Source organism: Nansenia antarctica (assembly GCF_963989245.1).
Source record: "Nansenia antarctica genome assembly, chromosome: 14".
Taxonomy (NCBI): domain Eukaryota; kingdom Metazoa; phylum Chordata; class Actinopteri; order Argentiniformes; family Microstomatidae; genus Nansenia; species Nansenia antarctica.
Window position 1 is genome coordinate 17,183,985 of NC_137684.1, and position 18,430 is coordinate 17,202,414.

Genomic DNA, 18,430 nt, shown 5'->3' on the forward strand with positions numbered 1-18,430 from the left:
TACACTGATAATATCTCTCTCTGTCTCTCTCCGTGTCTCTGTCTCTCTCTGTGTCTCTGTCTCTCTCTGTGTGTCTGTCTCTCTCTGTGTCTCTGTCTCTCTCTGTGTCTGTCTCTGTCTCTGTGTCTCTCTCTGTCTCTGTGTCTCTCTCTGTCTCTGTCTCTCTCTGTGTCTCTGTCTCTCTGTGTCTCTCTCTGTGTCTCTCTCTCTCTGTGTCTCTCTCTGTGTCTCTGTCTCTCTCTGTGTCTCTGTCTCTCTGTGTCTCTCTCTCTCTGTGTCTCTGTCTCTCTGTGTCTCTCTCTGTGTCTCTGTCTCTCTCTGTGTCTCTCTCTCTGTGTCTCTGTCTCTGTCTCTTCCCTCCCCCTCCCCCCCCCCCCCTCCAGTGCCTGGTGATCGGCGGCGGTCCGTGCGGGCTGCGTACGGCCATCGAGCTGGCCCTGCTGGGCGCCCGGACGGTGGTGATGGAGAAGAGGGACACCTTCTCCCGGAACAACGTGCTCCACCTCTGGCCCTACACCATCCACGACCTCAGGGCCCTCGGCGCCAAGAAGTTCTACGGCAAATTCTGCGCCGGAGCCATCGACCACATCAGTGAGTACTGGCACACACACACACACACACACACACACACACCACCCGGACACAGAGAATCCAAGACCATAATCTTAATCTTAGACTGAAATGCGTCTTTAATGGAGTGTTTTTGTTTGGTTTTGTTACGTAGTCCAGGGGGGTGTTCCATCAACGTCGCTAAAGGACAATCCAGGCTTATTTTGATAAATAAGCCTGGATTGTCCTGTATTTAAAAATTCAGCCCTATTTTGCTAAGTCTCGCGAGAGTTATCAAAATTAAGCCTGGATTTTCTTTTAGCGACCTTGATGGAATACCCCCCTGGACTAGGTTAATCTGTGTTCGGGAAAGCAGCCGCCAATGTTTTAGTTGTTGTTGTTGTTGATGTAAGTGGGATGGTAATGTGGTGATCAAGTGTTGTTGTTCTTCCTTGTGGGTGCGTGTTCTTGTGGAAACAGGATGTGCATTGTTGTTCACACAGAAGAAGAGAATAGAATGAAATGGAATAGCACCTGACAGAGACTCACTGTGTCTACCCACGGAAGTGTGTGTGTGTGTGTGTGTGTGTGTGTGTGTGTGTGTATATAATAGAGTTGAGGCTAACTGTGTCTACCCATGGAAGGACTGTCCTGTGCCCTTGGCATCTCCTTGCACAGTAACAGATATGACTGTTGGCAGTGGGACGATCGTTCCAGTGAGATTCCTACAGAAGCCTTTTCCTATCTGCCCCCCTCTCTCCCTCCCTCTTTCTCTCTCTCTCTCTGTCTCTCTCTCTCTCTCTGTCTCTCTGTCTCTGTCTCTCTCTCTCTCTCTCTCTCTGTCTCTCTCTCTCTCTGTCTCTCTCTCTCTCTCTCTCTCTGTCTCTCTCTGTCTCTCTCTCTCTGTCTCTCTCTCTGTCTCTCTGTCTCTGTCTCTCCCTCTCTCTCTCTATCTCCCTCTCTCTCTCTCTGTCTTCCTCTCTCTCTCTACCTATCTCTCCCTTTATCCCTCCTTCTCTTCCCCCCCCCCCTCTTTCTCTCTCTCTCTCCTTTAGTAGCAGTGTCATACATACTTGATGAACAGTGCTTCTCAGGTTCGGTTATGGAAGTGAGAGTGACTGCTGATGCGGAACCACCAGCCACTGTACCTACAGTACACTACCTATAATACCCAGTAACACTGCCTACAGTACCCAGTAACACTACCTACAGTACCCAGTAACACTACCTCAGAGTGGTGGCCAGTGGTCTAGTACCATGGGGTGGTCCAGTGGTCTAGCACCGTGGCTTGGGGTGGTCCAGTGGTCTAGCACCGTGGCCTGGGGTGGTCCAGTGGTCTAGCACCGTGGCCTGGGGTGGTCCAGTGGTCTAGCACCGTGGCCTGGGGTGGTCCAGTGGTCTAGCACCGTGGCCTGGGGTGGTCCAGTGGTCTAACATCATGGCCTGGGGTGGTCCAGTGGTCTAACATCATGGCCGGAGGTGGTCCAGTGGTCTAGCACCGTGGCCTGAGGTGGTCCAGTGGTCTAGCACCGTGGCCTGGGGTGGTCCAGTGGTCTAACATCATGGCCTGGGGTGGTCCAGTGGTCTAGCACCATGGCCTGGGGTGGTCCAGTGGTCTAGCACCATGGCCTGGGGTGGTCCAGTGGTCTAACATCATGGCCTGGGGTGGTCCAGTGGTCTAACATCATGGCCTGGGGTGGTCCAGTGGTCTAGCACCATGGCCTGGGGTGTTCTGGTGGTCTAACATCATGGCCTGGGGTGGTCCAGTGGTCTAACATCATGGCCGGAGGTGGTCCAGTGGTCTAGCACCGTGGCCTGAGGTGGTCCAGTGGTCTAGCACCGTGGCCTGGGGTGGTCCAGTGGTCTAGCACCGTGGCCTGGGGTGGTCCAGTGGTCTAGTACCGTGGCCTGGGGTGGTCCAGTGGTCTAACATCATGGCCTGGGGTGGTCCAGTGGTCTAGCATCATGGCCTGGGGTGGTCCAGTGGTCTAGTACCGTGGCCTGGGGTGGTCCAGTGGTCTAACATCATGGCCTGGGGTGGTCCAGTGGTCTAGCATCATGGCCTGGGGTGGTCCAGTGGTCTAGTACCGTGGCCTGGGGTGGTCCAGTGGTCTAGCATCATGGCCGGAGGTGGTCCAGTGGTCTAGTACCGTGGCCTGGGGTGGTCCAGTGGTCTAGCACCATGGTCTGGGGTGTTCCGGTGGTCTCTATCCCATAAAGACTGTAACATAAGAGTGGGTGGGAGACTGCCACACTCTAAAAAAACATTGGGCTGATATGCTAGCAAAAGGTCTTTCAGATATTCTGGTGCTGTGCCAGTGAGCTTTATAAAGAAGCAGAAGGATCTTGAAATCTATTCTGAACTTAACAAGTAGCCAGTGTAGAGTCTCTAAAATAGGATACAGGAGGCTAATTGAAGGAGTGTCAATGTCATGACCAGAGTAGTGTCATTACCCTTTTAAATACTTAAGCTGCACTTGATTGTTAGGCACAAGGGGAGCAGTGGAAGCATAACAAAAACCCAATATTATTTTGCCCCATTTCTGAAATATGTTATTTATCTCTAATCCTCACATTTGTCTGTGTCTGTGTGTGTGTCTGTGTGTGTGTCTGTGTGTGTGTCTGTGTGTGTCTGTGTCTGTGTGTGTGTGTGTGTGTGTGTGTGTCTCTCCCTCCCTGCAGGTATTCGCCAGCTCCAGTTGATGCTTCTGAAGATCTGCCTCATCCTGGGTGTCGAGGTTCACGTCAACGTGGAGTTTGTCAAACTGCTGGAGCCGCCAGAGAACCAGGAGAGCGAAGGTGTTTTTGGTGAGTTTGTCCCCTCTCTGTTGCCATAACATTGTTGATGGGGTACCGTTCCTCAGGAGAATGTGCAGTGGTACAGTGGTACATGCGCCAGAACTCGATCTACCTTGTAGAGTTAGGCATCGGGAAGATGGGCTCATTGGAATTGATGGAATATTATGTACATCGGTGTTAATAGAGGCTGTCCATCAGTGGTCTCCAGGATAGAGTATCTCGGTGAGACTGTGTGCTGTCTGAGTGGTGGTATCTACCTCTGAGAGGCGGTGGCAGGGTAGAGTATTTCTGTGGCACCAGTGGCCATGCTGATACGGAGCGGTTCTGTTTCCCTGTGCGTCATTGCCACTCAGCAGCCTGCTGCGTTGTGGAGATAGTGATGTCCTCAGAGAGGCCAGCTGGTTTATATATAGACACCCATGTAGAAGTCACCCAGATGAGAAGTTTCCTTGTTACATGACGCCTCTGGAAGGAAGTTTGTCCCAGAAGATATTAGGTCTGGAACACGACTCGGACAACAACACGTTTACAACAAGTTAAACAACACGTTTCTGTATTATTTAATAGGATTTTAGATATGGATTATAACTATTTATTTATTTATTATTGAAGATCAGTGATTTGAAAGTGCTCTGTAAAATGTCTCTCGTCAATCAAGACGCAGCATGTGACTGTCGTTGGTGGTACAGTAGAACGTATCCGACACCAGGTCGACATTAACTAAGTCTTCATGATGTGTAAGATGGCCACCACCAGGGGCGTGTTCCGTCAATGTTGCTAAAGGAAAATCCAGGCTTATTTTGATACATTTTGCCTAGATTAAGCCTCGATTTTCCTTTAGCGACGTTGATGCAATACCTCCCAGGCCTGGATATGTCTGCTCTGGTAGTATTGATGTCCGACCACTGGCCCCGACTGCTGTTGCTGTGTGATCTGTCTATTCCAGGACCTGTATACCTGGGGAGGCTGGCGGAGGTAGAAATCGGAGGACGGGGCTCATTGTGATGCATGGAACGGAACCAGGAACTTTACCAAACACCATGTGTTTGACGCCATTCTTCATTCCGTTCCATGCATCACAATGAGCGCCGTCCTCCGATTTCTACCTCCGCCAGCCTCCCCTGCTGTGTGTCCTGTCACGGTCTCTGGCGTGTACCTGACCTCTGACCCCTCTGTGTTCCAGGACCCGGGTGGAGGGCGGAGGTGCGACCGGCCCATCACCCCGTGGCTGACGTGGACTTTGATGTCGTCATCGGTGCAGACGGACGCAGAAGCACGCTGGAGGGTGAGGAGAAGAACACACACACACACACATACTGTAAACACACACACAGTAAACACACACACACATACTGTAAACACACACACTTTCATGTGTCATGTTGTCTGCACGCACACAGACACATAGGTAAACACACTCACATGCTCTCTGCACGCACACAGACACATAGGTAAACACACTCACATGCTCTCTGCACGCACACAGACACATAGGTAAACACACACATATGCTGTCTGCACGCACACACGTAAGCATATACATACTGTAAACACACACACTCTCACACACATATGCTGGCATCATGCACACGTGTGTTCACACACACACACACACACACACACACATATTGTGTCTCCCCCCTCCACCACACACACACACACACACACACACACACAGTCCTACGTGTTGTCTGCTTTACACACACCACTGTGTAAATGTTTGACTGTGCTTGAAAACCTCTTCTGGCAACATGGCCAAAAATCTCCACCTTACACGTCTGAACAACACAGGCCAACAGAGGCCACCACAGGCCACCGCAGGCCACCGCAGGCCACCGCAGGCCAACAGCGGCCACCGCAGGCCACCGCAGGCCACCGCAGGCCACCACAGGCCTCCACATGCCACCACAGGCCACCACAGGCCACCACAGGCCTCCACAGGCCAACACAGGCCTCCACAGGCCAACACAGGCCTCCACAGGCCTCCACAGGCCTCCACAGGCCAACACAGGCCACCACAGGCCAACACAGGCCTCGCCCTGCGATCAGTTACTGCTGCCACCCCAGACAGCCCTGGTGTTGTTATTCAGAGTATCAGGTGCAGACAAAGCCTTTCACTAGTGGGTGTTCATACCTGGCCCAGTAACCGCTCTGAGGTGTCATCTGATAGGCTGGCTGCCAGGCCATCCTCTATGATGTCATCCTCCTCAAAAGACATGGAGTCGAGGCTTTTTTTGAAGCCTCTAATAGAAGTCTGACATCTGCATCGCTCAGAACACATAGAAGATGTTACATACTGTAAACACACACACATATACTGTAAACACACACACACACACACACATACTGTGAACACACACACACACACATACTGTAAACACACACACGCACATGCTATCTGCACCTACACACACACAGACACACACACACATCCTGTAAATAATACAGACTCTCACACACATACGCTGGCCTCATGCACGTGCACACACACACACACACCCACACACATTCTGTCCCCACACACATTCTGTCCCCACCCCCGCCCCTCAACACACACACACACACACACAGTTCTGATGTTATTATGCTAGTAGAAGTATATATAAGTATAACTGCAGAGATGGTAAAGGGAGTGAGGTGAAGTGAGAGTGAATCCCAGAGGAGTGGACTAACGGCTGCTATATGGAGCGCCCAGGGGGAATAAAGTCGCCCAAACGAGTGCGAAGGGTGACTTTATTCACCAAAATTGCATAAATGATGTGGCTTCCTTTTGTAGCCAATCGAACTCTTGTTGCTAGGTAAAATACCACATCAGACACTTGGCACTCTAGGTGGTGAGTGTTCCAGAATGCTTTGGCAATTGGTGAGTTAATGTAGGGCTAGCCACTACGCTACATGTACCAGAGGCGGTGTGAAACCGAATTACATATTACAAGGTTAATAATAACCCTATGGCATTATGAGAAACCTTTCAATATGGTGCAAATTATGACTGGCTTACAGGGGGCATGGTGGTCAATTATCACATTGTTTATATCTATCAGTCCTCTCTACATGGAGTGCCTAGGGGGTTGGTGGTTAGGGGGTAGGGGCCGGTTTGGAATTCAGCCTGTCTATGTAGTCATCAGCACTAAACAAGGACAGGACATAGAAAGTGGGTTTGTCTGTCAGCTGTATTATTACGTAGACACAGTCCAGAGTCCAGAGGTAGTGCTTTGTAACACTCTTCAAGCATTTGCACCATGGGTATTTTCAGTTTCGTCCTGACACATTAAGCTTATGTCAACGTTATCTTAGGGGGTCAATTGTTTCATTCATTTATAATGCCATAAATCAAGTGGCTAACTACCATGATGCTGTTTATTAACAAGTGTATTCCCATGAAGTGTTTGGGCCCAAAGGGCAGGTTATGTTTCCAGAGTGTGTGACTGTTTACCTACTTAGAACATAATAAGACAGCACACCTTAGGAACTCTCTTCCTGACAGTCTAACGGCTGTTCAGACTGTCTGGGCTCTTAAAGCCTTAACACACATCTTCATCAGCTGGCTCTTAACCTTACAGTAGGTATTTTAGAATTGTCAAATATAATTAAATCATCATTTTAATTACATTTCTCTCTCTCTCTCATTCTATCTCTCTCTCTCTCTCTCTCTCTCTCTCTCTCTCTCTCTCTCTCTCTCTCTCTCTCTCTCTCTCTCTCTCTCTCTCTCTCTCTCTCTCTCTCCCGTCCCTCCCCCTCCAGGCTTCAGGAGGAAGGAGTTCCGGGGGAAGCTGGCCATCGCCATCACGGCCAACTTCGTGAACAGGAACACGACGGCGGAGGCCAAGGTGGAGGAGATCAGCGGCGTGGCGTTCATCTTCAACCAGAAGTTCTTCCTGGAGCTGAAAGATGAGATGGGTGAGGATGACTCCTGACACACACACACACGTGTAGACGGAGAGGCGTGTGCGCGCACACACTCACACACACACACACACACACACACTTTCACACACAAAATCTGTAACTGCAGAGTCACTCCCCATCTTCTGCCAGAGACTGAAGACCCATCTCTTCAGGTTACACCTTAACTGCTCCTCCTGAGACATCTACTACTCCCCAGCACTGTTTCCTGAGACACCTGCTGCCCCCTATACTGTGTCTCCTAAGATTTCTACTTCCCCCCCCTTGTACTGTTTCTTCAGTGTCTAAACAAAACAAAAAAAATCTTCTTCCAACACACACACACACACACACACACACACACACACACACACACACACACAGGAATTCCTCCCCCCCCACCCTCCAATCCTGTTTTAATGAAAGGTTCTCACCCCATCACTCAGTCAGTCATCAGATACACTGTCACATCCCAGCAGACGAGGAACACGATCCGCTGGCCTGCCTAGTCACTACTGTAGGGTCTGCAGTGACACCACCACCTCAGGGAGAGGCTGGGGGAGGTAGACATCGGAGGACAGTCTCATTGTACACCTCAGGGGAGGCTGGTGCAGGTAGACATCGGAGGACAGCCTCATTGTAATGTTGGATGCCATTCCTCATTCCGCTCCATGCATTATCCCGTCCTCCGATTTCTACCTCCACCAGCCTCCCCTGCATCACCTAGTAAGTAAATAATGTTTATTTATATACCACATTTTACAACGACAAACAGCCGCCCAAAGTGCTTAACAGAAAACACAAATAAAAGAGAAAACAACAGATAAAATACACTAAAAACAAGGTGCATGCACTAAAAACAAGGTGCACCTCACACCCTGTGTCTCCTGTGCGGTCACCCTCACCTCACCCTAGTGATCCAGATACACTACATTCCTTCTTTTGAAGGAAGGTGACATGTGCATTTATGAAATATTGTTTGTCTTTCAAGTTCAAGTTTCAAGTGTATTTGTTACGTTACACAAGTATAACAGAGTAAAATTCTTCGGCTTCGACGTTCCTCATTCTGTTCCCTGCGCTGCAATGAGCCCCGTCCTCCGGTGTCTACCTTGGCCAGCCTCTTCCCCTGGCCTCCATGCCTCTGTCCTCCCCTGGCCTCTATGACTGTCCTCCCCTGGCCTCTATGAGTCCTCTGTCCTCATCCTGGCCTCTATGACTGTCCTCCCCTGGCCTCCAGGCCTCTGTCCTCCCCTGGCCTCCATGCCTCTGTCCTCCCCTGGCCTCCATGCCTCTGTCCTCCCCTGGCCTCTATGACTGTCCTCCCCTGGCCTCCATGCCTCTGTCCTCCCCTGGCCTCTATGACTGTCCTCCCCTGGCCTCCATGCCTCTGTCCTCCCCTGGCCTCTATGACTGTCCTCCCCTGGCCTCTATGCCTCCTCTGTCCTCCCCTGGCCTCCATGCCTCTGTCCTCCCCTGGCCTCTATGACTGTCCTCCCCTGGCCTCCAGGCCTCTGTCCTCCCCTGGCCTCTATGACTGTCCTCCCCTGGCCTCTATGACTGTCCTCCCCTGGCCTCTATGCCTCCTCTGTCCTCCCCTGGCCTCTATGCCTCCTCTGTCCTCATCCTGGCCTCTCTCTGGTGCTTGCAGGGATCGACCTGGAGAACATCGTCTACTACAGGGACAACACACACTACTTTGTCATGACCGCCAAGAAGCAGAGTCTGCTGGAGAAGGGAGTCATCATTCATGTGAGTGTGTACACACACGCAAACCTTCCACACACACACATACGCACGCGCGCACACACACACACACAGACACACACACACTCACTCACTCACAGACACACACACACCTAAGCCTCTGATGCTTATGGCTGTACCTTTGTGCTGTATCAGAGGAGAGGTGTCAGATCTCAACCCTGGCATGCTGATGAAATGGGGCCGTAATCACTGGTGCGTTCACACACACACACGCACGCGCACACACACACACACACACACACACGCATACAGTCATGCCAGGACAAGATATATCGGAGTGGTGATAAAACAGCTTGTTGCTTGGTGAGGAGAGGAATCCAGCCCCTCCTCTGGCAGCTGTGTGTGTGTGTGTGTGTGTGTGTGTGTGTCTCTGGGCACCAGCGATTACGGCCCCATTTCATTAGCGTCCCCCAGGGAGGCCCATCATTCACAGACCTATCATGCTCTCACACACACACACACACACACACACCAGGCTGCCTGGTTGATATGAGTCATAATGGTGATCACAGGAGGTTGTGTCCTCTGAGAGGATTACAGGGGATGAGAGGAGAGGTATTATTACATCAGGGCATGTTGTATCAGGAACATGTCAATTAGACAGACACACACTCACAGGCACACATACACACACACACACATGCACAGCCAAACACTTACAGGCGCACACTCGCCACAACACACACACACGCCACATACTTACAACACACTCACAGGCATGCACCCCCCCCCCCCCCACACACACACACACACACACGCTAACTGTGGTCTCTGAAGGCTCATCTCCATGCCCTTCGACCCTGTGGTGGAGACAGATCTGTCTAATACAGTACACGGCTAACGTATCAACCCTCCCCAGTCTCCCCTCCATCAGGACTACATCGTGACAGAGAAGCTGTAGAGTGTAACAATGTCCTAATACAAGACACAGCTAACGTATCAACCCTCCCCTGTCTCCCCTCTCCCCCCTCCATCATCAACATCGACACAGAGGAGCTGTAGAGTGTCATTATGTACACACACACTAATGTATCAACCCTCCCCCTCCATCAGGACTACATCGAGACAGAGAAGCTTGTAGAGTGTAATGATGTACCAATACATTACACAGCTAACGTATCAACCCTCCCCTGTCTCCCCTCCATCAGGACTACATCGAGACAGAGAAGCTGCTGAGCCTCAGTAACGTGAACCAGGAGCGCCTGCGCTCCTACGCCCGCGAGGCGGCCGACTTCGGCACCAACTACCAGCTGCCGTCGCTGGACTACGCCCACAACCACTACGGCCAGCAGGACGTGGCCATGTTCGACTTCACCTCCATGTACGCCTCGGAGAACGCCGCGCTGGTCAGGGAGAAGCACGGCCACCAGCTGCTGGTGGCGCTGGTCGGGGACAGCCTGCTGGAGGTGAGGGGCCGGGGGGGGGGAGGCTGCGGTGGGGGGTGGGGGGGGTGAAGGTTATGGGGTGGGGGTAGAGGTGGAGGGTGTGGGTTGGGGGTGGAGGCTGGAGTTTATGGGTTGGTGGGTGAGGGGTGGAGGAGGGTGGTGGGTGGAGGAGGTTTGGTGTGTGTGTGTGTGTGTGTGTGTACTGTATGTATTGACCATCCCTCCCTCTGTCTCCAGCCCTTCTGGCCCATGGGGACGGGCTGTGCCCGGGGCTTCCTGGCCGCCTTCGACACCTGCTGGATGGTCCGGGGCTTCTCTCAGGGCAAGGCCCCCCTGGAGATCCTGGCTGAGAGGTAGGGGGTGCTGGGGTAGGGGGTGCTGGGGTAGGGGGGCTGGAGGGGGGCTGGGAGAGGGGGACAGGACGGCTGGGGGGGCTTCTCCCAGGGAGGGGCGGCCCCTGGAGATCGTGGAGGGGCTGGGGGACAGGGGAAAGAGGCAGGAAGAGGGGCTGGAGGGGCTGGGGGAGGTTACGGAACGGAAACAGGAGATACAGTAGGCTGCTGCCCTATGGGCCATCAGGCTCCGGAACCATCGTTTTACATGATTCCCCTTTATTGCAACTTTTTTTATGGATTGGATGATACAATTTCTTTAGCTGTGTAGTTTTATTGAGTTAATACCAATGTCTGGTCTAAATTTCATGTGAATAGCTGCAATGGAGATATGTTGAATTATGTGTTAAATTATTTAAAAAGTTAGGCGCAATAAAAGGGAATCATGTCAACAAATGTGTTGAATACTTGTTTTCCCCCACTGTGTGTTTGTTGACATGTATGTAGACAGCTAGGCGACATTCACCTTGACTCAGGTAATGAGAAACTGGTTTCAGGAACTGGAACATTTGTTTAAATGATCAGTTGTTTAAACTCAAATAGTAGTTCTATATTCTTTCAAATATTTGGTTTTCTTATTACCGTAGTCTAATTCATGGTGATTTCAAGCTGTTTGCTGACAAGTCATTTGATGTTTGATCAGTTGGTCAAGTGCAGAAAATGATCCACACTTTGTGACGTTTTGTACGAATAGACTTTTTAACATCTAGTCCTATTAAGAATCCTATATACGGTACCTAGTTGTATATAATAATAATTTTGACATTTAGCAGACGCTTTTAATCCAAAGCGACTTACAATTACGAATTACAGGGACATTCCCCCTGGAGTAACTGAGGGCTAAGTGCCTTACTCAAGGGCACACTAGTAGTGGTGTGGTTTCAGGCGGGATTTGAACTCACAACCTTCCGATCACAAGTCCAACTCACTATCCACTAGACCACCACTACCCCCAACTATATGTATAGTTGTATATGTATAGTACTACTACGTAGTAGGAACACTAATAATGACTAATAATATGTAATTTATGTTTCCAGGGAGAGCCTCTACAGGCTGTTGCCCCAGACAACCACAGAGAACATCACCAAGAACCACGAGCAGTACACCCTCGACCCGGCGACGCGCTACCCTAACCTCAACTCCAGCTGTGTCCGCCCACAGCAGGTCAGCGCTAACAGAGACACTGAGTACCTATTCACTATGCTAAGCTAGTTAGCATCATATCACCTCAGGTCAGTGCTAACAGAGACACTGAGTATCTATTCACTATGCTAAGCTAGTTAGCATCATATCACCTCAGGTCAGTGCTAACAGAGACACTGAGTATCTATTCACTATGCTAAGCTAGTTAGCATCATATCACCTCAGGTCAGTGCTAACAGAGACACTGAGTACCTATTCACTATGCTAAGCTAGTTAGCATCATATCACCTCAGTGCTAACAGAGACACTGAGTATCTATTCACTATGCTAAGCTAGTTAGCATCATATCACCTCAGGTCAGCGCTAACAGAGACACTGAGTATCTATTCACTATGCTAAGCTAGTTAGCATCATATCACCTCAGGTCAGCGCTAACAGAGACAATGAGTACCCATTCACTATGCTAAGCTAGTTAACATCATGGCATTGACTTGGTTGCAAAGAGTACAGTATTGTTCATGCAGAGAGCTAGTCACCCATTCACTAATAGTGGACATACTAAGGGAGTTAGCATCATACCATTTACTTTGAGAAAAAGAGGTTGCACAGATGTAATTGTCATGTTATATGTGAATGTCTCTCAATCTCTCTTTCTCTCTCCCTCTCTCTCTCCCTCTCTCTCTCTCTCTCTCTCTCTCTCTCTCTCTCTCTCTCTCTCTCCCCCACCCCCTCCCCCCCTCTCTCTCTCTCCCTCCCCCGCCTCCTTCCCCCCCCTCTTCCACTCTCTCTCTCTCAGGTGCGTCACCTGTTTGTCGACGGGCTCCAGGACTCGTGTCCTCCAGAGAAGGGCGGACCCACAAAGAGATCAGTCAACCTCTCCAGGAAAGGTGAGTTCACCATGACCTGTTCATCAGCACAGGCTGTTGGTGTGAGGCCTGGCCACTACTATGAATGCAACTCACTAACACTGGGAAAGGGAAAGGGATTCAAAGTTTGTCATTGCACAGAGTACAAGGAAATTAGACATTTGCTCTAGGGGGGGACATTGAGATTTCAATCTCCACCAGCCTCCCCTCCTGGACATTTCTTCATGTGCAACATTATGAACATTCCCCCCCACCCCCCTCCCCCTCACCTCACCTGAGAGTCAATACCAGGAGACACGGTCTTTATCGCCATAACAACAGGGCCGACACGCCCACCCTGAACAATGACCGTCTGGTCAGGTTACACCACGAGTGCGGTCAGACAGCGGTCAGGTTACACCACGAGCGGTCAGACAGCGATCAGGTTACGAGAGGTGCGGTCGGACATGACTAATAATAGCGTGTGTCGGCCTGACCTACCTGTCCACACCTAATCACTCCCTCTCTCCCTCTCTCTCTCTATCTGTGAGGTGAATCACAGCATGTATTATGTAGACCAGGGGAGGCTGGGGGAAGGTAGACAGGCTCATTGTAATGCAAGGAAGTGGAGATGTACAGTGTTATTGCGGCAGGCAGAGAAGATCTCCTATAGCGCTGCGTTCTTCTGTTATTGTATGTTGTGATAATATCAGTGGTTTTCTGACTACCTCCATCTCCCTCCTCCCTCCACCTCCATCTCCTACCTCCACCTCCACTTCCCTCCTCCTCCTCCCCCTCCACCTCCACCTCCTCCCTCCATCCTCCCTCCTCCTCCACCCTCCACCTCCACCTCCTACCTCCACTTCCCTCCTCCTCCTCCCCCTCCCTGCTCCTCTACCTCCTCCCTCCACCCCGTCCCTCCAGAGTCAGAGGTGCGTCCCAGCCGCCTGCTGGCGTGGTGCCAGAGACAGACATCTGGGTACCGGGGGGTGGAGGTGACGGACCTGACCTCCTCCTGGAAGAGCGGCCTGGCACTGTGCGCCCTCATACACCACCTCAGACCTGACCTGATGTGAGAGGACACACACACACACACACACACACACACACACACACACACACCCTCAGACACCACCTCAGACCTGACCTCATGTGAGAAGATAACACACACACACACACACACACACACACACACACACACACACCCTCATACACCACCTCAGTCCTGACCTCCTGTGAGAGGACACACACACACACACACACACACACACCCTCATACACCACCTCAGACCTGACCTGATGTGAGAGGACACACACACACACACACACACACACACACACACACACACACACACAGACACAGATGATCCACCTCACCTCTGTTCAGCTGCCCTGTCTGGGCCTCAGCACTACCACACTGTAGCCTACTGTGTCCTCTAGGAGAGGCTGGTGGAGGTAGAAATGGGAGGACGGGCTCATTGTAACACATGGGACACGTTGTGTTTCACACCATTCCTCATTCCGTCCCATGCATTACAATGAGCCTCCGACCGTCCTCCGATTTCTACCTCCATCAGCCTCTACTTTGTGTACTGTACCTTCTGAGGGTAGTACAGTATCTTGGCTTCTGTAAATTGGTGGTGTGGTCATACATAATCCACACTAACAGGAAGGAGGAGAGCTTTGGTTCTGGTTTGGTGTTGTTATGTGTCCACACCCAGACACTGACCCTGTGTTCACTCTGGAGCTCACTCATGAAGACGTCATGAAGGGATGAGATTGGCCCCTCCAACATCCACGCCTCCTAAAAGTGTGTGTGTGTGTGTGTGTGTGTGTATTTGCACCATTGTGTGTGTGTGTGTGTCTGTGTCTGTGTCTGTGTATGTTTGTGTGTGTGTGTGTGTGTGTGTGTATGGTAATATGAGTGGGCTGAGCACACAGCCATGATGACCTCATTCCTTTCGCTCTGGATCATGATTGGATCATTTCTCACCTTAGAACGAACACACACAAACACACGCACACGCACACGCACACACACACACACACACACACACACACACACACTTCCCGTCTCTGTGTCACAGGTAGATGTGATTATTCAACAGCTTCTGAATCACGTCCTTATAAGGGGATGAGCAGTGTTGACACTGTTGCTATGGGCGGTAACTATGCTCCTCAGGTCTGATCTCACCTTTCAGCCGCTGTCGTTTGTGAAGTGGAATAATACAACATGAGTCTATTCATAAAAATAAAAAAATGTTGTCCCCTAATATTTTGAATGCTTGAATGAAGGCTTTATTTCTGTCTGTTCTGTTGGGAGCCGGGGAGGCTGGGGGAGGTAGAAATCGGAAGACGGACTCATTTAGAATCGCACATGAGGAATGGTATCAAACAGGTTTGATTCCTCATTCCACGTTCCATGCATTTCAATAATGCCGTCCTCCGATTTCTACCTCCACCAGCCTCCCCTGGTTAGGACACGGCATTTGCAACACAGAAGCAGCAACATCCAGTAGTGAAACCTACTCTAATACCCCCTTGTTCTGCCCCCCTCCCTCTGCCATTCTGCCCCTCTCTTTCTCTCTCTCTCTCTCCCCCTGCCCCTCTCTCCCTCTACCCTTCTGCCCCTCTCCTTCCCCCCCCTGCCCCTCTCCTTCCCCCCCCTCTCCCCCTCTCAGAGATTATGACTCCCTGAACGAGGGCGACTCGGCCAAGAACAACCAGTTGGCGTTCGACCTGGCCGAGCGGGAGCTGGGCATCCAGCCCGTCACCACGGGGAAGGAGATGGCGGTCAGACCGGAGCCAGACAAGCTCATCATGGTCCTCTACCTTTCCAGGTTCCACGAGAAGTTCTGTATGTCCCTGAGACCCAACGCGGGTAAGGCCCCTCGGAGGGTGCGGGGTGGGGGGGGCGTTGAACTCTGAACTCTCACCTCTGACTCGTACTTTACCAGTGCACTGTCCATCATGGATCTGTTAAGCATAGGGATGGATGGAAGAGCCTGTGGTTATACCCATTCTATGCTGTTAGATCCGTGTGGGGGGGGGGAGAGAAAATGGTGTCTTTGGCGCACGGCGTGTAGTCCAGAATCTGGTGTACTTGTAGCCACTCTAGCGGGAGTGCTGGGGACTGGCGATCAGAAGGTCATGAGTTCAAATCCCACCTGGGAACGCCCCACTAGTGTGCTCTTGAGTATATGCACCTAGCCCTAACTTACTCCAGGGAGTCTGTCTCTGTAATCTCTAATTGTCACCGTCTAAACGGACCTTGCGTTTCCTTGCCAAATTCTCGTCATTCCTGAAGCCTCAAAATGTAAAAACTCAACTCAACAATGTGAGGCTGTAACAGCACCCGGAGGTCAGATATAGGCTGCGTTCGTAAATTCGCTCTGGAAACCCGATCACCACTCATAGGAATGCCTCTTGTCCAACCAAATTACTCGGTCCCTTTATGACGATGTTGAACCCAGTGTGCACTCTGGTGCTCTCAGAGCACAATTTACGAACGCAGCCAATAGTGCTGCTTTTTCCTGCTACTTCGTATTGAAAAGCATTTGGCTCTTATTGGCAGCCTTGCTGCTGAAGCTGAGCGTCATACCTGAGGTTTGACTTCTCTGGAGCCGTGACGGGTTCTCGTGTCCCACAACAAGGTCTCTCAGGGATGGGACTGAGTGTAGAACCCAGGAGTATGTGACTGCAGTGTAGAACCCAGGAGTGTGTGACTGCAGTGTAGAACCCAGGAGTGTGTGCCTACGGTTTGGACTGACTTTCCCATTCAATTGAATGGGGAAGTGTGTCCAAACCTTTGCCTGGTACTGTAGATAGATAGATAGATAGGTAGGCAGGCAGGTAGGTAGGGTAGGTACTTTATTGACCTATTGACCATCAACCTATCCTGGATGTCATCCCTCCTCTCTCTCACCCATCCTTCCTGTCAATCTCTACTGTCTACCCCAATAAATCAGAAATACCCTAAACATTTTTTAATAATAATAAAAATGAAAAAAAAGATTGTCTGAAACACACACTCTCTGGTTGACCTCTGGGTTTCCTTGGTTTGACCCCAGGAAACAGGGGTTCTAGTGTGTGTGTGCGTGTGCGCGTGTGTGTGTGGTATCTCGTGTCGGACCGTCCGTAACAACAACACACTGATGTTCTTTGTCTCAGGGCCGCGGGAGACAGACGAGAACAACCAGAAGTATTCAGCAGAGACGGCTAACGCGGCTAGAAAGAGGATCCCAAAGGTGGGTCTTACCTCTTTACCTTTACCCTTCACTCCTTCTCTCTCTCTATCGCAGTCCGTTTCTCTATCTATCTATGAACTACAAATGAAAGTTATTATTATTATCACAGTCTCTCTCTCTCTATGGCTCTCTCTCACGGTCTGTCTCTCTCAGTCTCTCTCTCTTGCTCTCTCCCTCTCGCTCGCTGTCTCTCTCTCTCTCTCTCCCTCTCTCTCACTCTCTCCCCTCCTCTTCTTTCTCTCACACCTGTTTGGCACCGTACCTCATTCCATTCCATGTATTACAATGAGCCCGTCCACCGATCTCCACAGGTGAACATTGATTTGAATAGACATTTACATTTAGCAGATGCTTTTGTCCAAAAGCGAATTGATCTAAAGTGCATCTATGCATCAGTCATCATAAGAAACAAATCTCTGCTAAGATCAGGGCTCATTGGCAGTCATACTGCTAGAACAAGGAAGGATTACTTTAAAAAGAAAACGTAATATATAAATATATTAAATCTTATTAACAGTAGAGCGAACTATACAGAGGGGTAGTGGGTGGGACGGTCAAGATGTAGCCTGAAGAGATGGGTCTTCAAGTCTATGGCAGAAGAAAGTAGTGAAGAGGTTACATTTACATTTTAGACATTTAGCAGCCGCCTTTATCCAAAGCGACTTACAGCAAATACATTTGTCTAAGTAAGTGAATCATCTACACATCGGCCATCATAAGAAAAACATATCTATGCTCAGGCCAGGGGCCCATTGGCAGTTATAAAGAGGAGGTATATATTGATGTAGTTATAAAGAGGTATATATTGATGTAGTTATAAAGCAGTTATAAAGAGGTATATATTGATGTAGATGTCTATGCTGTGTCTCGTGTGTTTCCTGTCAGGATGACAAGAAGCAGGAGGACCCCACCAACAAGAGACAGCGGAAAGGCAACCACTACCTAGAGGAGGTTGGTTACTCTCCTCTTTATTCATTCATTCATTCATTCACTCATTTATTCATTTGTTTATTGTTTATTTGACAAGAGACAGATGCAATACGAATATTGAGACGACGTGTAAATGTGTGTGTACTTTGGTTGGATTGTTGGTGTGTCAGGTAAGGAACTATTAATAATAATACCTCTTCCTCCTCTTCCTCTCCCTGGCTGTGGAGCAGTTGTCCTGTCAGAGTGCGCCCCCTGCAGGCGAGGGCGGGGAGCTCAGGGAGAATAAGGTGCGCTCCATGGCCACCCAGCTGCTGGCCAAGTTCCAATCGGAGAATGCAGCCAGCTGTGCTCTGAAGAATAAGGTGAGCACGGTGATCTCTGTGTGTGCACGTGTACGTGTGTGCATATGCGTGTGTGTACGTACGTGTGTGTGTGTGTGTGTGTGTGTGTGTGTGAGAAAGCGAGAGAGCCTGCACGCTGCACCGCTG

At 50.4% G+C, this 18,430-nt stretch overlaps 1 protein-coding gene across 1 annotated transcript in view; it reads left to right on the plus strand.

Annotated features, from left to right (window-relative positions):
• Window positions 1-18,430, plus strand: part of mical2b (microtubule associated monooxygenase, calponin and LIM domain containing 2b) — a gene marked incomplete at both ends in the record, with an annotated part of 52,565 nt that overhangs the window by 8,464 nt on the left and 25,671 nt on the right. The window contains 14 exons of the mRNA XM_080544647.1: window positions 384-591; window positions 3,232-3,348; window positions 4,532-4,633; window positions 7,093-7,248; window positions 8,882-8,982; window positions 10,146-10,403; window positions 10,620-10,735; window positions 11,815-11,941; window positions 12,717-12,807; window positions 13,690-13,837; window positions 15,447-15,646; window positions 16,936-17,012; window positions 17,898-17,963; window positions 18,173-18,304. Coding sequence (XP_080400773.1) covers window positions 384-591; window positions 3,232-3,348; window positions 4,532-4,633; window positions 7,093-7,248; window positions 8,882-8,982; window positions 10,146-10,403; window positions 10,620-10,735; window positions 11,815-11,941; window positions 12,717-12,807; window positions 13,690-13,837; window positions 15,447-15,646; window positions 16,936-17,012; window positions 17,898-17,963; window positions 18,173-18,304 — 1,899 coding nt within the window. The remainder of the gene's footprint in view (window positions 1-383; window positions 592-3,231; window positions 3,349-4,531; window positions 4,634-7,092; window positions 7,249-8,881; window positions 8,983-10,145; window positions 10,404-10,619; window positions 10,736-11,814; window positions 11,942-12,716; window positions 12,808-13,689; window positions 13,838-15,446; window positions 15,647-16,935; window positions 17,013-17,897; window positions 17,964-18,172; window positions 18,305-18,430) is intronic.